The sequence below is a fragment of the Rhinolophus sinicus genome, linkage group LG06 (assembly GCF_036562045.2).
Source record: "Rhinolophus sinicus isolate RSC01 linkage group LG06, ASM3656204v1, whole genome shotgun sequence".
NCBI lineage: Eukaryota > Metazoa > Chordata > Mammalia > Chiroptera > Rhinolophidae > Rhinolophus > Rhinolophus sinicus.
Window position 1 is genome coordinate 85948154 of NC_133756.1, and position 24727 is coordinate 85972880.

The window sequence follows — 24727 nt, forward strand, 5'->3', positions numbered from 1 at the left end:
ATGGTCTGCAATAAGTTAGCTGGATCTAGCATTTCCCCAGTTTTCACTCATTAAAGCTTCTCTCTTATTAGACTTAAGAATCATTGTGTTTTTTTTAATTGAGGAAAACCCACTTTTCAGATGACTGGATGGAAAGAGGTATGTAGTTGGGCCCCGTTAGGCTGTGGGTTGGCAGTAGAGGGTCTGGCAGCTTGAACTAACTCCAATGGGGTGATTCAAACTGAACTGGGAGGGGGTGGGTTGTTTGAGGGAACCTGGGGATTTTGTAGACGCAGGTAGATGGTGCTACAGATAGAGACTAGATGAGAATGAGGGACACGTTGTGGATAGACATAAAGCCAAAGAAGGGAACGCGTTGAGAATGGTGTGGCGTTGTCCAGAATCCTGATCTTGCATCTCACCCGATGCATAGTTCGTCACCTCCATCTGGATCACCAAGCTTTCCTCTCCGGGAGATAAAGAGAGAGTCATTTCAGGGACTGTCTAAGCAGTCTGAAGTCCATAGGGCAGGCAGCCAGTAAGAGAAGATCCTGGGCATGCTACATCCATAAACAGGGGCTGAAGCTGTCACCCACTGGCAAACTGGAAGGGAAGATCATGAGCAGGATGGCACTCTGTGGGCACTGGCCGGAGCTGTGCTCCACAGGGGGAGGTTCTTCTCTCTGAGCCTGCCTGTTCTGTGAATGCATGACGTGAGGCACGTGTGGTAGGAGTGAGCCAAATGTCAGGAGACACTGGGCAATGTCCTGTGGCATATTCACCTTTCAGGGCCTCGTTATCTCTTCTCAGAGGAGAGGTGGTAGATTCAATGGTTCTTTCAACACAATTTATAACTTTGAGAATTTTCTGTAACTTGAACTTGAGTATTTCCATTTGGGTCGAGGAGAAAGACAACAGTGTCATCTGTCCAAAGGTGCCAGGATCCATCCGAAGGACAGTTGAGAAAGGCCCTTGCTTTGGGAGTAGTGACTGAGCAAGGAGACAAAACAAGAATTTCAAGGCTCATGAGTCAAGGCTCATCCAGGGAATGGTCCTGGAGATTCAGGGAGTGGTCAGTGGGGATGGGGCAGGGAGCAGAGCCAGGCTACATCTGAATCACCAGGGTAAACATACAGACCTCAGGGTCCCCATTCAGAGGGTTTAGGATTTCAGTTGGTTTCAGACAGGGCACTGGCAGATGGGAAGGGAAGGGCGCAAAATCTAAGAAGGCATCACTTTTAGGGTATTGAAGGACCGACCCTTCACTTGCTAGTGACTGTCTCCTTAAATTTTGCACCCTCAGCTCCCGTTGCCTCAGGCTAGAGGTGAGTATTCTGTACAAACCGAGGAAATGGCCAGGACAACCCAGAATAGCTTTTCTCGGATGGAAGGAGTAGCAGAGAGAAAGAGGAGAGACTTCTTAGATAGTCAGGCAGAGAAGGATGGCCAGAAAGAGGCCGACATCAGTTTAATTTAGAATCCAGTTTTTAAAAAATCAGCTTTATTAAGGCATAATTGACAAACAAAATTTTAAAATATTTCAAGTGCACACTATGATGATTTGATATCTGCATGTATTATGAAAGAATTCCTCCCCTGACCACCTCACATATAATATCTTTTTTTTATGAGAACATTTAAGTCCTATTCTCTTACCAAATTTCAATTACACATTACAGTGTTATAAACTATAGTCATTGTGTGATAACTTACATGAGTTATAAGAGGAATAAAATGCTCAGACCTTATTCATCTTATGACAGAAAGTTTGTACCCTTTTACCAACCTCTTTCTAATTCCCCCAGCCCCTGTTTCTATGAGTTTGACTTTTTATTTAGATCCCACATATAAGTGATACAATGCATATTAGTCTTTCTTTCTCTGGCTTATGTCCTTTAGCATAATGCCTTCAAGTTCCATTCATGTTGTCACAAATGAAAGCATTTTTTTCTTTCTCATGGCTGAATAAGATTCGTGTGTGTGTGTGTGTGTGTGTGTGTGTGTGTGTGTGTGTATCACATCTTCATTATCCATTCATCCAGTGATGAACACTTAAGTTGTTTCCATGTCTTGGCTATTGTGAATGATGCTGCAATGAACGTGGCAGTGTAGATATCTCTTCCATACCCTGTTTTCTTTGAATATGTACCCAGAAGTGAGATTGCTGGATCATAAGGTAGTTTTACTTTTAATTATTTGAGGCACCTCTATACTGTTTCTCACAGTGGCTGTACCACTTTACATTCCCACCAACAGTGCTCAAGAGTTTTCTTTACTCCACATTCTTGCCAACATTTATCATCTCTTGTATTTATGATGATCGCCATTCTAACAGGTGTGAGGTGATATCTCAATGTGGTATTGATTTGCGTTTCCCTGATGATCAGTGATGTTGAGCACCTTTTCACGTACATGTTGGCTATCTATATGTCTTCTTCAGAAAAATATCTGTTCAGATCTTCTGCCCATTTTTAATTGGATTTTTTTTGCTATTGATTGTATGAGGTTGTATACATAGTTTGTGTATTAACCCCTTATCAGATATATGATTTGCAAATATTTTCTCCCTTTTCATCTTGTTGACAGTTTCCTTTGTTGTGCAGAAGCTTTTTAGTTTGATGTAGTCCCACTTGTTTATTTTTGCTTTTGTTGCTTTTGCTTGTAGTGTTAAATCCAAGAAATCATTGTCAAGACTGATGTCAAGATGCTTACTTCCTATGTTTTCTTCTAGGAGTTCTGCAGTTTCAGGTCTTAAATGTAAGTTTTTAATCCATTTTGAGTTGCTTTTTGTGTATGGTGTAAAATAGGGGTCCAGTTTTATTCTTTTGCATGTGGCTGTCCAATTTTCATAATACCATGTATTGAAGAGACTATACTTTCCTCATTGCACATTCTTGGCTCCTTTGTCATAAATTAATTGGCCATGGGTTTATTTCTGGGCTCTCTATTCTATTTCATGGATCTAAGTGTATTTTTTAAAATTCCAATATCATACTGTTTTGATTACTATAGCTTTGTAATATAGTTTGAAGTCAGGGAGTGTGATACTTCAGCTTTGTTCTTCTTACTCAAGATTGCTTTGGCTATTTGGGTTATTTTGTGATTCCACACAAATGTTAAGATTGTCTCATTCTATTTCTGTGAAAAATGCCATTGGAATTTTGATAGGGATTACACTGACTCTGGAGATTGCTTTGGCTGAAATGGACATTTTAACAACATTAATTCTTCCAATCCATGAGCACAGAAATATTACTTGTGTCTCTTCAATTCTTTCATCAGTGTGCAGGACTTTTACCTTCTTGGTTAAATTTATTCCTAGTTATTTTATTTTTTTTTGATGCAATTGTAAATGGGATGGTTTTCTTAATTTCTCTTTCTGATACTTTGTTGTTAGTGTATAGAAGTACAACAGATTTTTGTATATTGATTATGTATCCTGAAACTTCACTGAATTTGTTTATTAGTTTTAACAGTTTGTGTGTGTGTGTGTGTGTGTGTGTGTGTGTGTGTGTAGTCTTTAGGGGTTTCTATATGTAGTATCATGTCATCTGCAAATAGTGACAGTTTTATTTCTTCCTTTCCAATTTGTATGCCTTTTATTTATTTTTCTTGCCCAACTGCTATGGTTAGGACTTCCAATACTATGTTGAATAAAAGTGGTGAAGGTGGACACCCTTGTCTTGTTCCTAATCTCAGTGGAAAAGATTTTAGCTTTTCACTGTTGAGTATGATACTAGCTGTGGTCTGTCATTTTCTTGAATAAACACTTCCCATATTACTGTCAGCCTTTGATTAATTTTCCAAGTTCTAAAAAAGTTGATTCTGACTTTTTTTTTTTTTTTTTTTTTTTTTTGTCATTTTCTTCACTGCTTTTATGGAGGAGAGAATTTTTGGAGGTCTTTACTCCGCCATTTTCACTGACATCATCTCTAATATATTTGAAGAGCCCTTCTATGTGGTTGCCTTCTTGTTCTCAAAAGTTATCAAATGTCTCCTCCATAGTGAAGTGTTCTCTGGGTCATCTGGGCAAAGGAGTCAGCTCTTTCTTTATTCTCCTATACCTCTGTGTTTGTGCCTCTGTTATTTCACTTTTCAAAAAGAACAATTATTTATATCTGTTCTTGTGTCTCCTCCCAGCCTGCAAGTGACTAGCCTGTGACTTATTCATTCCCCATGTCCAGGCTAGTTCTTGACACACAGTAAGTTTCGGATTTGTAGGCTGTAGAGTATTGTCCTAGGAGACCTCATAGCATAGTCTAGGGTTTCTCAGCTCCAGCCACTGTTTCTCTCCTCTGGCTTCTATGATAGCCAACCTCTGTCTCTTCATTGTATTCTGTGGAAAGCTCTGTGTGATGACCATAAGTTCAGAATTGACACACTGAGCTTATGAGGAAAATAGGGAGCAGAAAGTAAAAATAAAGCATATATGGGTGAATGATAATAATAATAATAGCAGCTAATATTTACTGAATAGAATCTGTGCTAGATACCAGAGTGAGAGCTTTATTTATTTTTAAGTATCTTGCATTAAACAATTTATTTTAAAAATAAATTATTTATTTTCCAATTACAGTTGACATACAATATTATATTAGTTTCAGGCATACAACATAATGATTAGATATTTATATGCCTTATGAAGTGATCACACCATGACTAAGAGCTTTACATTCAATATCTCATTTAATTCCAACATCAACCCAACGAGGTAGATACTATTACTCAAACTTTACAGGTGAGGCTGAATAAGGGAAGTGACAGAACTGGGATTGAATGAAGGCCTGATTCCAAAGCCCACGTTCTTTTTTTTCTTTTTCTTTTTTTTTTTTTTGGTGGAAAGAAAAGCAGCTTTATGCAGAATGCCAGTATTCTGGGAGGACGGTGGACTCCTGTCCAAAGGCCACCTCCAAAGCCCATATTCTTAACTGTCCCATCTAAGGGATCTATGAGAAACATTTAGAGGAGGAGCCACACCAGCCTTTCCCTTCCCTGGGACCTGTTCTGCCTCCTTGGCTAAAGAGATATGGCTCCCAGGTGTGTTCAGCCCATCATGGGCTCAGCTGAGCCACCTTGGGCTTTGAAACAACATAACACTAAGGGCTCCTATAGTAACTAGCCCCTAGGGCAGCTGGGCCAAGAGGCCCTATTTCCCTGGCATTGGGGTGACAGGTGTAGCCCTGAGGAGATAAGTGACAAAGATCACTTATCATCATCGCAATTCCAACATGGTGACAACCCCAGACTGCTGGGAAAGCTAACTCACACAGAGGCAAGATATAATCCAGAGGGCTCAGAAACATTTCAACAAATGCTAATATCAGTCTCTTCAATACAGCCCTGTCAGCAGGAAGAGGGAATTGTGCTAGCATGCATGGGGCACACTTTTTGGCACAAGGGACGTGGTTGCTAAGCAACAGTAGCTGGCCTCCCATCCTCCCTGTAACCTTTTTCTGTTTCTAAGCTTCTAGTTAGGAGATAGGAGGGGCTGATGTTGCCCAGTCCAGCCCAGCTCCTGGCCCCCTTTCCTGCAACAAGGGGTCTATTCATGGTTTCTGAGCACAGTTCATTGTCTCTCTTGCATGTGTCTGTGTGCGTGTGTGGAGGGGAATGAAGGGAGGGGCCATGTGTGAACTAGGGAGACCTCAACCTCCAGCAGAGCTGCCCGGGCTATTTAGTCAATGCTGATCCCAGAACAGGAGCAGAACCCTTCCTAGCAGACCCTGAAGCTTTACATCGGTGCCACCGACCCCTGTGGTAAGGCTATATACCTCTGCACCATCCCTGATCCAGCCTCTCTCTCTTTCTACTGCCCGCCCCATGCTTGGGATTCTTGGCTGGTGGAAAGAGCCTCCCCAGGCAAGTCTGGTGCAGTGGCTAGATCCTAGAGGGACCCCTGCGTGGCCAACCCCCTGGTTTTGTTTTCCTCAGGGGCTGACTTTTATTCTCCTCTCTTTCCCCCTTTTACCTAATCAAGGGCTTTGCAAATCATCATTACACTGAACTCCTACTCAAAAGGAGGACCAAGAATTCTGTTACCAATAAAGACCATTTTCTGGGGTACCATATGAGCTTCAACAAGTGGGGATTGAGATGTGGTGGCACCTGAGGTGAGGCCAATTTGTCCAGAGGCTGAACTGAAAGAAACTCAAGCTCCTTTGATACTGAGACAAGAGGAAATGCTGGGCAGGCCCTGGAATTCTCTCTAGATCAAGCTGTGTTGACAGAGAAAAGTGGTCTGGAGGGGAGATGGGAGCTCCTTCAACTTTAAGGTGCTTTGTTTAATTTACAAAATTATAAGTTCCTTGAAGAAAGAATCCGTAGCTTAAACATATTTTTTCTTATTATTCCTAATATTTGCATTGTACTTTATTAAATCCTTTTAATCACACAATCTTGTTTAGCCTCCCTCCCTCCCTCCCTCCCTCCCTCCCTCCCTCCCTCCCTCCCTCCCTCCCTCCCTCCCTTCCTTCCTTCCTATGTACATTTACTGAATTCCCACTTTGTGCTAGGCCTTGAGCTAGGCCCTGGGATGCCTGGACCAGTGAGAAAGGAAAGAGAGAGAAGTAAACAAGCATAATAAAGGGCCACAACAGGTGTACTTATGGGTTGAAGAAAGCTTCTTGGAAGAGTGACATCTAAACTGATTCGTTTTTTTCCCTCTTTTATTATTATTTTATATTAATTTCAGGTGTACAGCATATTGGTTATATATATATATATATTTCTTACATTTATATAATTTAAGAAATTATCCCCCTGACTAGTCTAGCACTCACCTGTCACTATAATAGTTATTGCCATATTATTGACCATATTCCCTATACTTTATTTTACATCCCCTTGACTATCTTATAATGACCAATTTCTTAATCCCATCACCTTTTTCAACCTGCCCTCCAAACTCCCTCCTATCTATCACCTTGATAATTCTAGTACCAATCAGGCACCATATATAGTTTTTACCATATTATTTGCTATAGTCCTTATGCTATACCCTACATCCCCATGACTACTTTGCAATAACCAATTTATACTTCTTATATCCATCCTTCTTTTCATCTGCCCCCCAACCTCACTCCCATCTGGCAACCATCAAAATGTTCTCAGTATCTATGACTTTGTTTCTGTTTTTGTTTGTTAATTTTGTTCTTTAGATTCCACATATAAGTGAAATCCAATTGCATTAGTCTTTCTCTGTCTGATATACTCCATCAGCACAATACCCTGCAGGTCCATCCATGCTGCTGCAGATGGCAAGACCCATTCCCTTCCACGGCCGAGCAATATTCCATTATATATATGTATCACCTCCTCTTTATCCATTCTTCCAGTGATGGACACCCAGGCTGCCTCCACATCTTGGCCATTGTAAACACTGCCGCAATGAACATATGGAGGCACATGTACCCTCGAAGTAGTGTTTTGGTTTCTTCTGATAAATGCCCAGAAATGGGATTACTGGGTCCTTCATTGCCTTTTGTTATAGCCTTTATTTAAAAGTCTATTTTGTCTGGTATAAGTATTGCTACCCGAGCTTCTTCTTTTTTTTTTTTTTGTTTGTTTCCATTTTTATGAACTATCTTATTACATCCCTTTACTTTCATTCTGTGTGTCTTTCAATCTGAAGTGAGTCTCTTGTAGGCAGCATATGTAAGGGTCTTGTTTTCTTATCCATTCAGACCCCCTATCTTTTGATTGGAGCATTTAATCCATTTTCATTGAAAGTAATTGTTGATAAATATGTGCTTATTGCCATTTTATTATTCATATAATTGGTCCTTCTTCTCCTTCTCCTCCTCCTCCTCCTCCTCCTCCTCCTCCTCCTTCTCCTTCTTCTTCTCCCTCTAACATTCCTTATAATACTGGTTTGGTGATGATAAACTCCTTTAGCTTCTTCTTGTCTGGGAAGCTCTTTATCTGTCCTTTGATTTTTCAGATGATAGCCTTGGTTACCATTTACAGTAGTCTTGGTTGTAAGTCCTTGCTTTTCATCACTTTGCATATTTCCTGCCAATCCATTCTTGCCTACAATGTTTCTGTTGACAGATCAGCTGGCAATCTTATGTGAGTTCCCCTTTAAGTAGTTTTTTCTTTTGTTGTTTTTAGGGTTCTCTCTTTGTCTTTAACCTTTGGGATTTTAATAATAATGTGTCTTGGTGTGGGCCTGTTTGAGTTCATCTTGTTTGGGACTCTTCACTTCCTGGGCTTGTATGTTTATTTTCTTTCCCGGTTAGGAAAGTTTTCAGTCATTATTTCTTCAGCTAGGTTCTCAATCCCTTGCTTTCTCTCCTATCCTTTTGGTACCCCTATGATGTGAATGTTGTTACTCTTGATGTTGTCCCAGTGGTCTCTTAAACTGTTCTCATTTTTTTTGTTTTTTGTTTTTTGTTCTTTTTTTCTTCTTGTTGTTCTGATTAGGTGTGTTCTGCTATGCTGTCTTCCAACTTGCTGACTCAATCCTTTGCTTTATTTAGTCTGCTGGTGATATTTTCTTCATTTCAGTTATTGTGTTCATTACTTCTGACTGGTTATTTTTTATGGGTTCTGTATTGTTTTTATGCTTCCTATCTCTTTGTTGAAGTTCTCACTAAGTTCCTTGAACATCCTTATAACCATTCTTTTGAACTCTGTATCTGGTAGGTTACTTGCCTCCATTTCATTCAGTTCTTCTTCTGTAGTTTTCTCTTGTTCTTTCATTTGAGAAGTATTTCTTTGTTTCCTCATTCTGGCTGTTGCTCTATGTTTGTTTCTATGTATTAGGAGATCTGCTATGTTCTCTCAGTCTTAGCCAGGTGGCCTTCTGTAGTAGGTGCCTTGTGGGGCCCAGTGGCACAGTCTCCCTGGTCACCTGTGCTGGGATTTCCAGGAATGTGTGGGTTGTGTGTGCCCTCCTGTTATACTTGACACTTGATTGCTGTGGGTGGGATTGACTCTCAGGCTTACTGGCGATGGTGTTTGACCATGTCCATATCTTATGGGTTGCTGTGTGTGTGTGTGTGTGTGTGTGTGTGTGTGTGTGTGTGTGTGAGGTGGCTTACCTCACAGAGCAGGATTCACTCCAGTGGGCTCTGGTGCTTGCTGAGACTACCCTTTTAGTGTGTCACTTGTGGAGCTAATTGAGTGGTGCTCTGCTGTGGTCTGAAGCTGACCCCCAGGTATATTGGTCCTGGGGTCTCTTGGAAAGGGCTCTGGTAGAGGCCCTGGTCAGCTACTGCCTGTGGCAGGGCAGGGACTACCTGATAGGAGCTACAAAGCGATCTGTGGTTGGTTGTTGCCTCTGCTGGATCTGGGGGCACATGGGAGAGGCCATGAACTGAGGTATGAACCAAGGACTGCTGCACTAGTACCAGCTCTGGGGTAGTTTCGTAAAATGCCCAGGGCACCCCAAATCCTGTTGCAACCTGCTGGCTCCTGTAAGGTTCAGCCACTGACAGAATCGGGGGTGGTCCAGGAGTTGGGCCAGGCGGGGTCTCAGTGAGCAAACTTACCAGACCAATTCAGAGTCAGATTTGGCCATAGGTGTCAGGGGAGGGCTCAACACAGGAAAGATGGCACCTGCCTGTCAGCTGCATGGGAGGAGGACTCCTCATAGGGAAAATGGCCCCTGTCTCTCCAGTCCTTACCCTGCAGCCACACAATTCAGTCTCTCCCTGTATCTCTCTGACCACCCACTTCATGTCACTGTCCCTTTGCCGGAGACCAGGGAGAAGGCTTGCAAGTGAGTGAATCTGTGTGCTGGCACTTTAAGAGGAGTCTGTGTCTTGGCCCTTTAAGCTTTTTTTCCCACAGCCTTCTGTCCCATGAAATCCCCACTGTTTTTCACAGCCACTGTGGGGGCTCTTCTTCCTGGCACCATTATTCCAGGCTAGCGAGCCTGGTGTGGAGTGGGGTCCTTTACTCCTCCAGGGGGAACTTCTAATGCAGAGATATCTCTCCTGATTCTCAACTGCCAAAGAGGTGTGGGGCCAGTCTCTCCACCCCTCCTACCAGTCTCAACGTGGCTTCTTCTTTATGTCCTTAGTTATAAGACTTCTATTCAGCTAGACTTCAGATGGTTCTCTAGGTTAATTGTTTTATAATTTAATTATAATTTTAATGTGTTCACATGAGGCGGCAATCATAGTGTTTATTTACTCTGCCATCTTGGATCCTTGATCTAAGCTGATTCTAGGGTCATAGGAGTCAGCTATGTGGTGTGAGGGTGGTGACATGGTCCAGCCTCACAGGGGCAATACTCTGTGGTATGAGAGGCTGTGAAGGTGCTGAGAACTTGCATGTGTATAAATGTGACCCTGAGTCCTACTGTGGAGGAAGTTAGTGCTAGCAGGTAAGGATGGAAAGATGAGGAAGGGTGAGACCACAGAGGATGTTATGAACCATGCCAAAGATCTTTGGATTTATCCTGAAGGCTACAAAGATTCATTAGGTATTTTAAAGGTGAGGTGAACTTGCTCATGTTTGCATTTTAGCAAGATTGCTCTGGCATAAAGAATAAATGGAGGGAGACAAGACACTTAAACAGGGAGACCACTTATTGGGAAGCAGTGGTTATTACTTCTGTTTTATAAATGATAAAATTGAAGTTTGGAGAGATGGTGAGTTGTCAAGTTCACATAGTAGGCTGTAGACCTAGCTTTGAACTGCTAGTCCAGTGTTTTTTCCAAGATCATAGTTTCCATTACTTTTCTTCATGGCACATGGACTTCAGGCAAATGCATAACTTACTATAACCCCCATACCTTTGCCTCTTCAATCCTCTTTTCCTGCAATATGCACTGCCCACATATGTCAGATCAAACCCTAGCCATCAAAGAGGGCCTGTCTCAGTGGCTACTTCGTCTAGGAGGTCTTTTTTGGCCTTCCCAGTGAGAAGTAAGCTGTTCTTCTTCTGAATGTCAATGGCAGTTTAACTAAACTTTTGTTCTCTCACTTAACATGTGCTGCTTTGTTTACGTGACTTATCTTCAGAACTCAAAATCAAATTCTCTGACACAATGGTGATAGAGGTTCCTGTTAGTTTATTTCGAACTCCTTACAGTGTCCCCCATCATGGCCTGTTCTCTTGGGCTAAATACTGTTTACTGAAGGAATGGATAGGTGGTGCACTATGGAGGGCCAGTTCTTTCTCTGAGATAGGAGGCAATAAAGAAGGGGGGGATCTTGAGGCCTGAGGAGGGAGGCTGAGGGACCCAGCAGATGCCCTCTGCTTGTGGGAGGCGATGTCTGGGGGTGGTGAAGAGCGTGAACTTTGGGGTCAGCTCAATCTGGGTTCAAGTCTATGCCTGACACTTACTGGCAGTGTGAGAGTAAGGTGGGTGGGGTTAGGTGCTTCAGGAGAGCAGAGATGACCTGGAGGGGCATCTATGGGAACACACAGGGAGTCTCCGAGATGAAAAAAGTCTTGTAAATGGCCATGAGAGCATGGCTGAGGTTAGAGAGTGAGGGCTTGTAGTGGGCTGTGGCTTCTCTCCTTGGTGTGGGGATCTTGAGTGATTGTCAACTATTTCCCCAGAGTCTGATGCTGGATGGCCAAGCCCCCATGGAGGCGCAGTATGCAGAGGAGGACCCAGGACCCAGGATCTTCAGAGCAGAGCCAGAAGACCCATTGCAGAGGCCTGACGCCCAGCAGCAACCCAGTAGGGCAGACTGACCCATAGGGGGATGAGAGGGCGGGGGCAGTGAAGGGATAATCTTCCTATATTCCCCAGATTCTCTTCTTCCCTGATCCTCCTTGGGTCAGCCCCAAATGATTGGTGGTGAGAGGCCATCTTGCTATTTATCTGAGAACTGATTTTGCTCTCTGTTTTCCAGTTTGGGGATTGAGTGAGCTGTGTGGGCTTCAGGAGTGATGGGCCAGGGGAAGTGGGCAGGTGTAGCAGGGCAAACTCCTGCTGCAGCTCAGTGGCTGCCTGGTCCTATGGAGGTGCCTCAGGGTGGAGTGGCAGACATGAGAAGCACACCCAGACACTGCTCTACTGTCCCCTACAGTCTCTCCAGCAGGGCGTTGGTGTTCCAGGCGGTGTGGCTGTGTGGTGCTGGGAGCTCTGGGGCTGCTGGCTGGGGCAAGTGTTGGCTCGTGGCTTCTAGGTCAGTGCTGGGAGCCTTCAGTGGTCTGGGGAAGGACAAAGAACAAGATATGGGGGCTGCTGGAAGAGAGAAGTGGGTGTGAGCCCTTGTTAAAAACAGATGGACAAGTGTCTTTCTCATCTACACTGAGTGGACAAGGGGAGATAGAATGAAACTGCAGCTGGAGGGCTTTACACTCTACATAAGGACATTCTAGTTCTACAGTGAGAAGTGCAAGGTACTGGAATGGGTAGATCAAGGGGGCCCTGGTCGTCCTTTTTCTAGAAATCTTTCCCAGTCAGAGACAGAGACAGACATAGAGACAGAAACACAGAGACAGCACTGTGCTTCTCCTCAGTGAGACGGGGGTGGGGCTGCTTAAGGCAGGGTGACTGATGACAAGGCTGCTTTGGCCTCCTTCTGCAGCAGGTGTCTTGTTCTGCGCTTTGTTTCCCTCCTGTGAACCTCTCCTTGTCCTTGTTCTCTGAAGTGCTGTACCTGTGGCCAGCGGCCTCGCAGCCCAGTCCCGGGAGCTTGCAGGATGAAGACATGAATTTGAGCTGCCCAGAGGCCAATGGCGAGGAAGCCCTGCTCTCCTCACTTCCCAGAACAGGTGGGCCACACCCCCAAGGCTACAAGGCTCCCACCCCAGCCTTGGGCCCCTTCACTGGACCCCACTTCTGGCTGGGAGCGGGAAGACCAAAATGAAGGGCTATGACTTTGCTGCCTCCCTTCTGGGTCCTGTCCTCTGGTGTGAGGGTGGTGACAAGGTCCAGCCTCGCAGAGCTGATCTCTGATTTGGGGCTTTTAACGCTCCTTGGGGACAGTCTGGATCTCTAGCAGGAGCCCAGGCTGTCAGGAGGGATAGAAACTTGCCACTTGGGACACAGTGAGCTAGCAGTGGAGAAGGAAGAGAAGCCAGGTGTGTGGGAAGACAGTGTGTGACCGGCATTCTTCGTCCAGTGTCCACCTAAAGGGTTAGGATCATCACGGTACATTGTCACTCCCTTTCCCCAACATTGTCCTCTCCTCTCCAGGTAGGAGTGGACGATCAGAAGGTGTGATGTTACCACGGCTGGGGTTAGAATCGGTTAAAGAAGTTAGAATTAGCTTGGAGCCTGCCTTGTGCTAGCTGTGTGACTTGGCGCATATTACTTCTTTGAGCTTCCAGTTTCTTCCTTATGAAATGAAGATAAAAATATTTACCTCATGAAGTTGTAAGGATAATATGATCTAATGTATAAAAGAGCTTAGCACAGAGCCTGGAAAAAAACAGGCACTCAATAACAGGGAATCAGTAGTATTTGTCACAAGTTTTGAAATCAGAGGAGATGGACTTAGTCCTGGATCCGTCATTTGGACCTTCTGTGATCTTAGGCAGGTCATTTAACCTCCATGCCTTCATTTTTCTTCTGCAGAATGGGGAGGATGGTAATACTCACCCCACAGGGCTGCTATGACAGTGAGTGATGGATCACATTTAAAAGCATTTGGTTAAAACTCAAGGCTGAAATGCTGCACAGACAGGGTTATTTTGTCCTCAGAACTGGCCTGAAGCCCTGAGAAACAGGGAGCCTGACGCTGGGTTACCCACACACTATCATCAGGTCCTGCAGTGGCCAGGTCCAGCTCAGGTGGGATGTGGCTTCCATGCCATGGTCTCAGTATCTTTCAGAATAAACACTGAGGACTTCTTGCTGGAAGTGCAGGTGGGGGCCCGGCCAGACTGGCTCCTGGTTTGCCGTGAAGGCTGGAGCTCTGTGCTGGGGGTACGGATCTGCCGGAGCCTTGGGCATCTCAGGTAATGGGGCCAGACCTGGAGCCTGGGGAGGGTGGAAGCCTGGTGGCAGGGGAAGGGAAGTTGGAGATCTCTGTCTGCCTGTCACGCTCAAAGTGCTTGGGGAATGGCAAGAGGTCATTTTGGTTATCTCCTGGCCTCTGGGCACAATGGTGCCCCAGCCGATGTCTCTCCCTTGGGCATCTCTGCTTTTTAACAAATGTAAGTCCCAGAAGAGGTGGTTGTCACAGGCTTACTCAGTCATTATCTTGGTGAAGTATTTCATGCACGTTCCAGTTATTAACCACCACCTCTCACGCTGCAGTTTAAAGCTGATTTCCTCCTGTTTAATTCTCTTCTTCTGCCAAGACTCACTCACCACAAGGGAGTGAACCTGGCTGACATCAAGCTCAACAAATCCCGGCAGTTTGCTCAGCACTCTCCCGGACTGGGAGGGCTCCTGGAGGAGGCGTGGCAGCCCAGGTAGGGCTTCTCAGGAGGTTGAGTGGGATCCCTTTCTTTCCAGTGAGCATTCCAGCAAAAACCTCCCTGCCATAGGCGCCTGGTGGCGAGGATACCGGTGGCATAAAATAGGAGGACACAGAGGATCATTTCCCAATCAGAAATGTCAAACTGAGTGCCACGAGTCTGCCTATCCAGTTTTACATGCGTCATGTTACTTGCCCCTTGCGAGAACTGCTGGGTGGGTTCTTATTGTCACAGCATTTAACATGGTACTCTGATTCCCACTTGCCAGGTGGCTCAACTGAGACTTGATGAGGCAAAGGGCCTTGTCCAAGGTCACAGAACTAATAAGCAGCCAAGTTGAGTCTTGAAACCAGGCTCTTGTCTACAAACCAAGTGCTCTCTCACCCCTGCCACATTTTATTTGGATAATTCTGGTGTCTCTGGAAATGAGGCGGTTGGCTTTTCCTGGCTAAGGACTGCGTGGAACCTGGAGACCCCCCAGAGAAGAGGGCTCTGGGATGGAGTAGGCCCCTGCTCAATCTGGGGGTGGGCAGAGCTGAGAGGGCCTGTGCCTCTGCCTGGGCTTCCTCTAGCTGCCCAGCAGCTTCCCGGGCGGGCTGGCCGGGCTTCCCACCGCCAACCCAAAGCTTCTTCTCCTTGTACCACTTTTCCCATCGGGTCCGTTCCCTCAGGCCCTTCCTGTCCAGCTCCTGTCCTCTGAGGGTCCACCATAGGGACATGGCTACAAACAGGGGAGGCTTGAAAGGCTTCCCTATCTTAGAGGCCTAAATAGGCAAAGGATAGTAGGGGTGGGACTGACTCTGCCAGCAGAGCTGAGGGCTGTGGGTTTGGGAAACTAGAAGCAACTAAAGACCCAGGCATCTGGCTATTGGTGGTGAGCGACGAGCGAAGAAAAAGAAGGGGCTTTGGTCCAAAAGCAACGAGGTTTATGCTAAGGAGGAGGAGGGGAAAGAGGAGAGCAAGGGCGTGGGGATGCAGGGCTGCAAAGGGCGTGGGGGAGAGATTAGAGTAGGCGCAGGTAGGGGCACGGGCAAAAGTCCTGCTCACTCACCTCTCACTTACTCACTCATCATAAGGGTCCACGGAACACATGTCTCCTCAGGGACCCTTAGTGGCAGCAGCGGGGTTTTCCCATTTATGAATACTTGATTTATAACTTTGGCCCCTACCAAACTGACCCTCGAGGGCCATGACGTCTGGCTGGTGTTTCTAGGAGGTTGGGCAGCACACTGTCATCCTGGAGACCTGTTATGTGGAGGGACCAGGGGCGTGGTGGGAGTGGGAAGCAGATGGCTATGACTGCATGTGGGCTCCCTCTGACCCCATCCTTCCTCCATGCCCTCGGGTGGGTTCTCATTCTTGAGTGGGTCCCTGCCCAGCTTCTTGCTGGCACCTCTGTTTTGCAGGGTCGACTGCAGTTCTGGACAAATCGTTTCCCTCAAATGCTCTGGTGAGTCATGTCTTGAATCCAGGAAAGCAGCTGTGTGAGGAAGGAGTCTCTCCCCACCCCCACCTACTGCCCAATGTATAGAAGAGCCCCGTAGAGAGGCTCAGCTGGGCCTGGGGTGGGGTTCCTCGCCCACCTGCCCGTCTGCTCGCTGGGCCCCTTCTTGCAGACTTAGTTCGGTCCAAACAGAGCCCTGTGTAAGTCTCTGTCATGTTCCCCACCAACCACTGGGGCAGATGATCTCTTTGCTTCACTACCTGACACTACCTGCCTTGCCCTCAGACACTAACTGCCCCTTTCTTCTGGAGTGCCCCCAAGGGGGAATTATTTATTACTGGTTATTAACCAGTTAGCAATTTCAGAAGATTAAAGGGGGTAGTGAGCTATAGGTCAAATGGTATTCTGTGCTGTTCCTTTCATCTGTCTTCCCATGCATCTATCCATCTCTTAATTGGTCCTTCCATATGTCCATCCACACACCAACATTTGGACCCCTCCTATGGGACAGACATTTGGTTAGGTATTGGGGCTCCATAGATAACACGACCATAGTCCCTGCTGTCATTGAGCTCATGACCTCATGGGGCCAGCAGATGTGTAACCGACATTTCTACTTTCCAGTGTTCCATCCTTAGGACCGGGAATAATTAATGAAAGCAACCCACACTGGGCCACACTTGCCGAGAGAGGACTGTACTGATACCTGCCTCTCTTTCATTCCGTCTCACCAGTGCTTCTCTGTTTGCAGAGTGCGGGGCAAGGCCGCTGGCTTCTCCGATAGTCGGCGGGCAGGCTGTGGCTCCTGGGCGCTGGCCCTGGCAGGCCAGCGTGGCCCTGGGCTCCTGGCACACATGCGGGGGCTCTGTGCTGGCGCCACACTGGGTGGTGACCGCCGCGCACTGCATGCACAGGCAAGGCTCGGGGGCCGCGGGGTCGGGCAGTGCCTCAGTCACATGTTCTGTTTGGCTGTCGGCACCTCCTGTGTGAAATGTCCATGTCCAACTGTTTGCCTCCCCATGTGTGCTCCGAGTGGGCACGGTGCTGTTTGTATAATAAGATTCTCCCTGTTCAGTGCTAAGAACAGCTCCACATGAATAGCAATAATTGTACAAATACTGGATCTTTATATTGCTCAGCTTTTAGGTTTTTAAAATGCTTTCACACTCACGGCACTCTGTGCTTCTTAATGCTTATCACCACTGTAATTAAATCACTTTCATGTAATTGTTTAACGTCTTTCTTCCCCTTTAGACTGGAAGCTCGATGGGAGCAGGGACTCAGTTTTGTTTACCACTGAATCCCTTTGTCATTTTTCCACTGCTTTGTCCCCATGACCTAGAACAGTCCTGGAATACAGCAGGTGTTTAATAAATACTGGTTGGAGCAACGAAAGATGAAGGATGAGCAAATGAGCTAGCTCTCTGGCCCTCTTCTGTCAGTGGTAAGCAGGGCAGATAGTGCAATCCTCATGTTACAGTGAGGAAACTGAGGCTGGGAGAGGTGAAATGAGTCCCCACGATTAGTATGTAGAGAGACAGGACTGATGGAAGATTTTTTGACTCGACTTAGAGTTATGGTATCACACAAGAGCCTTCGATGTTCGTTGTAAAACTTGGAGGGAGGCTCTGCAGGAGGGAAAGGGGATGGTTGCAGGTGACCCATAGTGTCTCACTTCTCTATCCATCTCTACTTGAGCATTTATTAAGCACCTACGGCATGCCCAGTGTCTTGCCAGTTGTGGGGGGATACTAACAGGCATGGGTTCTGGGAGCTTACCGCCTGTGATGGGGGCCCCACTAACAGCCTCTCTGGCCAGCTTCCTCCACCCACCACCTCACTTAACGTCAACCTCTTCTGCCCCTCCTCCCTCGGACTCAGCACGGCTCCTGTGTGCAGTTTCAGGCTGTCCCCTCTGTCCAGCTGGCGGGTCCATGTGGGGCTGGTCAGCCACAGTATGGTCAGGCCACACCAGGGGGCTGTGGTGGAGAGGATCATCCCCCACCCTCTCTACAGCGCCCAGAATCATGACTACGATGTCGCCCTCCTGCGGCTCCGGACACCACTCAACTTCTCAGGTGAGGCACTGGCCCTGAGCCGGAAGGTGGGCCTGTGGTGCAAGAGGAGCAGGCAATGGGAGGGCCGAGAGGAGAGCTGTGTCTGAGGTTTCCTCCGAGGGCTGTAGACCGTAAAGCAGTCAGTCCATTTGGTGGCTGCAAACGTTGGCATCAGCCAGACCGGAAGTTGCACCAGCTCTTCTGCTGGCTCTTTTGGGGACAATGATCTGGCCCTGTTCACAGCTGGGCTGCAGGCAGGGTTTGCCTCGAGGTCCCAAGCTGAGCTTCGCAGTTACTCCCTCTACCAACAGCCCCTTCCTACTGGTCCCCAGGCTGGTCTCGCGTCCCAGCTACCTCGTGGCTTATTATCGTTAATAGGATTTCTTTTATTTTTCCAAATATTCTTTGACTGAATCCTGACGGGTAGATGAGGCAGGTATATACAGATAAGGACAGCGAATTCAGTGAGGGAAGTGACTCTTTCCTTTTAAGTTCATGTGGCAAAGAGTTCCTGAGCCTGGTGTGCTGATTCCAGGGCAGGGCTTCTCCTCCATCGCATCTGTCCTGGAAGAGTGACTCCTCAGCACGCACGGACACATGCACGCTCCCCTATAAATGCACACACTCACAGCAACTGACACACGCACATGCAATGCTCACACCAGTAAGCAGTGCACTCGCTCTCATGCACACACACTCACACCATACACACGCGTGTCCACACATCCACACTCACACGCAGCACTCCTCCCTCCTGTTGCAACCTGTAGCCTTGGATTTCCTGAACAACAGTTGTTGCTCTGCTGTTCACAAGTTTTTATCATATGTGGGTACTCTCTGAATCGTTAATATTTCTAAATTGACTTAAATATATTTAAAAGGGGAATTTTAAGTTACTGCCTAACTGGAGAACCCATATTACTTATATATAGTAAATAGATAACCACAGACGTACACAGAGTGAAAACAAAACAGTGTCCTGCTGTAGCCAGGTGCTGTCCTCTGCAGAACTGCTGCGCCCGGGCCTGCTCTCGCCGTGTTAAAGGGAGGCTGACGGGCATTAAGGGAGGTACAGAGGGGCACCAGCTGGAGGGACTGAAAGAGAATGGAAAAGGAACTACTCTCTCCCCAAGCGAATGGCGTGTCTGTGTATTACCTAAGAACATGTGTGGGCTCCACCTGTGGGACTGTAACACACTTTTGGAAACAATACCCCAAGAGGGACCAAACACCCTGGGGGAAATCCAAAATGAGTCCTCATTAGGAGGAGTTGAGTACAAAGGCCTAGAAGGAATTTCCATTCTTCCTCAGTCTCCAGGTGGGGGTTGTGCAGCATGTACTCTGCCCACCTTAGAGGCTGCCACGCACATTGCAGTTTCCACATTGTTCTCTGTGTGAGTGGAGACCCCCAGAGTGGTACAGTGCACAACCTGCACAGCCGTACAGGAAGACTGGCGGGTGGAGACCAAGAACAAGGACTGTTAGAGAAAGGGGCCAAGGGGATCTGCCAGCCCTGGTCTTCACTCAGGCTGGGGGACAGACGCCGAGCCTGAGTGGGGCCCAGGACCATGCCTCTCCCCAGACACCGTGGGCGCTGTGTGCTTGCCGGCCGAGGAGCAGGATTTTCCAAGGGGTTCGCAGTGCTGGGTGTCTGGCTGGGGCCACACCGACCCCAGCCACAGTGAGTCACCTCCCAGGGCTCTGGGTGCAAAAGGGGTGTGGGGATGTGGGGAGATATCCTTCCCAAGGTGAGGTATCTCCACCTCTCCTGGCCAGATGGCAGTGCCAGCCCCCTTTTCCTCTGGCATCATCCTTGGACATGCCTAGGGGCCCCAGTCTCCCCTGTCTGGGTCTTTCTGAGAGAATAGCCCCCGAGTTTTCCCTAAACCCAGGCCATTTACTTTTGTTCCCCTTGTCCCAGGAATGTCAAGCTCTCAGTATTCAGGGTGTATGCGTGAGTTCTACTCCTCCACTTCACTCCCAGCCCCCAAGTCTGACAGACCCTTGCCCCCTTGCCCAGCTCCCGCCCTAGGCTCCCCTTTTTGAGTCTCTGTCCCTGGAGCCTCTAACTCCCTCCCCCATTGCTGCTCTGCCTTCCTGAGCCTTGCTTTATGTCCTTCCATCTCCATGTCTGCCTCTCGCAGCCCATGGCTCGGACACGCTACAGGACACGGTGGTACCACTGCTGAGCACCCAGCTCTGCAACAGCTCTTGCATATACAGCGGAGCCCTCACCCCCCGCATGCTGTGTGCTGGCTACCTGGACGGGAGGGCCGATGCCTGCCAGGTGTGGCAGCGAGGGGGCTGTGGTGGAGGCTGGGGCAAGGGTCCTGCTGTGGCTTGGCCCCTGTTCTGAGCAGCCTCGCTAGGGGGGGGAGGCAAGATGGGTACCGTGCTGTGCTGGAACCAGGAGGAGCCTGGAAGGCGGGGTCAGCATTCCAGGAAGGTCTGGTGCCCCTCTACCTGGAAGGACTAACTGCCTGTTTCTCTGATCTCTGTGCCTGGATCCCTCAGGGGGATAGTGGAGGCCCCCTGGTGTGCCCAGATGGGGGCACGTGGCACCTTGTGGGGGTGGTCAGCTGGGGCCGAGGCTGCGCAGAGCCCAATCACCCCGGCGTCTTTGCCAAGGTTGCTGAGTTCCTGGACTGGATCCACGACACAGCAGGGTGAGTGGGGGCTGGGGTGGGGTAAGGAGGTTTGTAAAGCACCTGTCCTTCAGAAACTGACCCTTACCCCTTAGGCCTGGGCCTTGCTGGGGGCAGGGGAGGGGCTAGGGTATGTTCCCCAGGGTGGGAGGAAGCAGAAGTGATGCATATCCGTTGATTTCTATCCATTTAAGCATTGACTGGGGAAGAGCAGACCTGAGTTTGTATTGTAGCCCAGATCTGCCATTTACTGTGGCAAGTTCCTTTGGCAAGTTCCTAACTTGGTAAACTCCGTTACCTGCTAGTAGCTGTCATGGCTCCCTTACATGCAATTGAGATGATTCAGTGAGGTAAGGCCTGCACAGTGCTAGGCTTAGACTGAGTGACCCTGTGTTATTTATGGATTTCCTTATGCCCAGCACTCCCCCTGGTTTCTAAGGCAGTTACTAATGCGCACATTCCGGGCATTATGGAGAGAGCTCAGCATTTAGCAATTTGGGTTTGGCAACTCATGAATTCTTGTGTGACACTGGGCAACTAATGAATTCTTGTGTGACCCCATCTGTTCAGTGGGACGGCCAAGTGAGATAATGTGTATAAAAACATGTTATTTGTATCAAGCACTTTACAAATGCTGATCTTGAGAAGGAAAAGCATCTTTCTGCAAGGTTGGGCATGGGGTGGGTGTAGATAATAAACTTTAGGGTTTATAGGGGACTTTTGCATCCATCTTCTCATTCAAACCTTACAAAAAAACCTAGAGAAGCAGATATTTTTAGCCCCATTTGAGAGATGTGTAAATGAAAGGTCTAAATGGTTACGTGATTTCCTAAAATGAAATTGACTCGGCTGGTGCACGGTGGAGCCATACTGTGGCTCCAGCTTCTTCCTCTTCCCGCTCAGGAATTCCTCCCCTAGTCCTGTTGTTTCCTCCATCTCACTGCATAGCAACCTCATGTTTCCTGCGGTCTCTGGCAGGTCCACTAAATGGAGGAGAAGCAGCAGACCCTGATACAGAAGGCACGGATTTCCTATCACTGCACGAGAGACAGTCACCACCCACGGGCCAGCCTCCGGGCCATAGGGCCTCTCCCCTCAGATCCTGATTTCTAGTCCTTCTGTCTCATCAGAGAGCCTCAATGACAAGAGCTGGGCTAGGGCAGGGTTAGAACCATGGGGAAGCTGATGGATGTGGGGGAGGAGGTGGAGAAGAAGAGGCTGCTGGAAGCAGCTGGGAGACTGTCCTTCTGCTCTCTCGCCTCCCCAGCCCCTGTGCCCATCTTTTGGGAGGATGCTCAGGGATACCCTGGACCTGCCTTCTCCCTGTGCTCTCAGGCAGGTGGTGGTGGTGGGGGGAGGTGCAGGGGCAGTGCCTCCCTAGAGGAGTCCTTAGCTCTGGAGGCTCCTGGGAAGATGAGGTCAATGCTGGGCCAGCCCAGGTTAAGCCCATGGACTCAGGATCCTCTCCACTCTCCTGTAGTTGGTCTCACCTACTTCCTGTTCTGACCTAGCTCTGGCTGGCTCTGCTGGGAGAGGGGTGGGAGTGGGGAGTACTGTAAGAACTTTCTGGTTGGTATTGGAATAGAGTATGGTTTTAAATGACAATTCTGGGAACTGGTCCAAGGAGTTCTGTTATTAAAGTCTTGGTCCCGTTCTCTCTCTCTCTCTCTCTCTCTCTCTCTCTCTCTCTCTCTCTCTCTCTCTCTCACACACACACACACATACTCACACTCACTCACTCTCTCTCTCACATAAGGGTAGAATTACAATTTTCCTCCCATACATGTTTCTTAAAGCTCTGGCACTGACTCCTCCTCATCGCTCTAGACTTTTGGCATGTACTGATTATCAAATTCTTTACATTTGTTAAATTTCCATGTCATGATCTGCAACAAAACCCCCACCCATCGAGGTACTGAGATGCTACAAGTCTGAGAAACACTTAAGTCAATGCTCTCTTAGGGACAGTCTGGCTTCCTCCGCACAGCACCCATCTCTCTTTCTTAGCTCTTAGCTCTTGTTTCAAAACTCGGCCTTCTGACTTGGGGAGATTTCTTTTTGCGGTTTCACCAGGTTAGCACTTTTCTTTTTAGCAATTAAAATGCAATTGGCATCTTGTTTCTAAAAACTGCAATGATTTTTTGTGTGTTGCTTACCCAAGGAAATGCAATTAGCATTTAGCTATTACTTTTTTGTGAGTTTTTCAGCATAATTTTAAGGGGCAGTACAAATAAATATTCATTCCTAGAGGGTCTGGTCCCTTTGCATAAAGTGCACTAAAAAATAAGGGCCTCAATTTACTGTCGCTTTGTTACCAGGGGAAGAGGTTGCTGGGGGTCTGCTGTCAAACTGCACAGGCAGCATGGGAGAGGCCCTGGCAGGTGGCAAACAGCCTCACCCTGGGTTGGCAGAGGCCAGCCCTCCAGCCTCCACCCTGAGAGCAGCACTGACCACTCCATTCTGGGAGGTGCCACGTCAACAGGCAGTTTCAGGGAAGCTGATCCCCCTGGGCAGGGAGGAGTTACCAGCAAACCCATCATCTGACCTTTTTTGTGTTTCTGATGTCAACCATAAGCATTTGCTTATTTAAAAGGAGGTTTTTCTTTGTCACAGTCATTATGCTCAGTAACATTTGAGTACCACTTTAGAGTTTATCAACTCTTCTCACATGTGGTATCTCATTTAATTCTCATAACATCTATGTAGTGAAGATATTATTATTGTGACCATTTTACAGGTAAGAAAATGAGTTCAGAAAGATGGAGGGACTTTCCAAGACCAGCCAGGTACTAGTGCTGGAGCCAGGATGTGAACTGTAGGGCTTTTTATTCCAAATCCACAGCACTGTGTTTGCACACGGATGAGTGAGATGATCCAATTTTGCACAGAAGTATAGGATTGGAAGGTACTTTACCACCTGCCTACAGTAATGCTTTTTATAGGCAAGGTAACCGCAACCTGGAAAGTTAGGTGGCTCCCACCAGAGACACTTAGGTAATGTTCTTACGGATTTTCAGTTCTCCATGAGATTCACGGTCTGACTTAAATGTTAATAGCTCTGTAAACTGCACCTTAACTGCCCGCCTCTAGGAAGGTTCCTAGGGAATAGCTGGCTGCTCCTGGCGGTGAGGCTGGACTTTCTTACACATTCCAAGGCCAGGAGATGGACAGGCGTAGTAGGCAGGCCCTCTGCAGATTCCAGGACTCAGAGACTCCAGGGCAGAGCAGTCCAGGGTAATCTGCTGGAAGGTTTCCACCTAGAGTTGGTGCTGGAGTGGACCAAGCTGGGACTCACACAGAATGGAGGCTGTGCCTCCGCAGAACAGCAGGTGGGCTCCAGAAGGGCAGGGGCTTTCACAGGGCTGGGCTGAGCTTCTGAGCTTCCTCCCTTGCGAGCATCCTCAGGCTGAGGCCGCTGAGAGTGGAGAGTCCCATCTGGGGCTCTAACCACTCGTGAAAGTGCTGCCCTGAGCTAGTGACAGCTTCCCTGGAGTTTGGTCTCCCACCTGTCCAATTAGGGATCTGGGTGAGGTGGTCTCCATGGGATCTGCCTTGTCAGGCCATTGCCTCTGGAGTCATCTATCTGCCCACAGCTTCCAGTTGGCACACTCATGGAGGGGCGCCTGTTCCCTGCGACAGATCCAAAGGAGCAAGCTTGCTCTGGTGCCTCAGGCCCTACCAGGACAGCTCTCACAAGCTTTCCTTCTGGGTGCCTGGGAGGGGGAGGCACCAGGCAAAAGATTCTAAAGCCATGCTTCCCCCCACCCCCACCCCAACCCACGTCCTCCTATCCAGTGTCTGTATCCTAGTGAAGGGTTTAAGGACAAGTCAAACCCTTGACCTGGCACTGTTCTCAGCTGCTCCCCAGCTCCTTCCTGACACCCCAGGCTCTGTGTGCGACCTCACAGGCCCCAGCCTCCTAAAACCAGTGAAGGAATTTCCTCCCTACTGCGAAGACCATGGACATTTTTCCTTCTGCCTATTTTCCCTTGACAGCTCCTAAGCTGGCCACAGGACACCCTCTGCTTGCCAGCCTTCCCCCTCGCATGAGGCCCAGTAGTGAGGAGAGTTTCGGCTACAGCACAACCATTAACAGGCAGCTTGGGTGTGAGCCGTCCTCTACCCCTGGACATGTGCCAGGCTCAGGGAAGGAGGATCCTTTCCCACAGCCCCTCAGATGACCCCACCTTCCTCGTTTGCTGAGAACTGTCCTCGTGGTAATACAGAAACGCCATGTCCCTGGAAACCCTGCAGTCCTGGGCAAACT

The 24727-nt window shown here is 47.9% G+C and overlaps 1 protein-coding gene across 9 annotated transcripts; it reads left to right on the top strand.

The window, feature by feature from the left end:
* The first annotated feature begins 5593 nt into the window (after positions 1-5593).
* TMPRSS5 (transmembrane serine protease 5) lies at positions 5594-22917 on the top strand. 9 transcript variants are annotated; one of them, XM_074335454.1, is made up of 15 exons: positions 5598-5736; positions 5957-6251; positions 11495-11618; positions 11971-12069; positions 12539-12661; positions 13714-13849; positions 14195-14308; positions 15721-15764; positions 16510-16672; positions 17658-17836; positions 19344-19496; positions 19737-19769; positions 19960-20102; positions 20330-20481; positions 21439-22915. In XM_074335454.1, exons 3-15 carry the CDS (start codon positions 11501-11503, stop codon positions 21470-21472), a joined length of 1491 nt encoding a protein of 496 aa, XP_074191555.1. In that variant the 5' UTR covers positions 5598-5736; positions 5957-6251; positions 11495-11500; the 3' UTR covers positions 21473-22915. The 9 variants fall into 9 exon arrangements, with proteins under 9 accessions (XP_074191557.1, XP_074191560.1, XP_074191556.1 ...); XM_074335456.1 differs by lacking the exon at positions 5957-6251 and having other exon boundaries at positions 5594-5736; positions 19398-19496; positions 21439-22768; XM_074335461.1 differs by lacking the exon at positions 5957-6251 and having other exon boundaries at positions 5723-5736.
* Positions 22918-24727: the final 1810 nt, after the last annotated feature.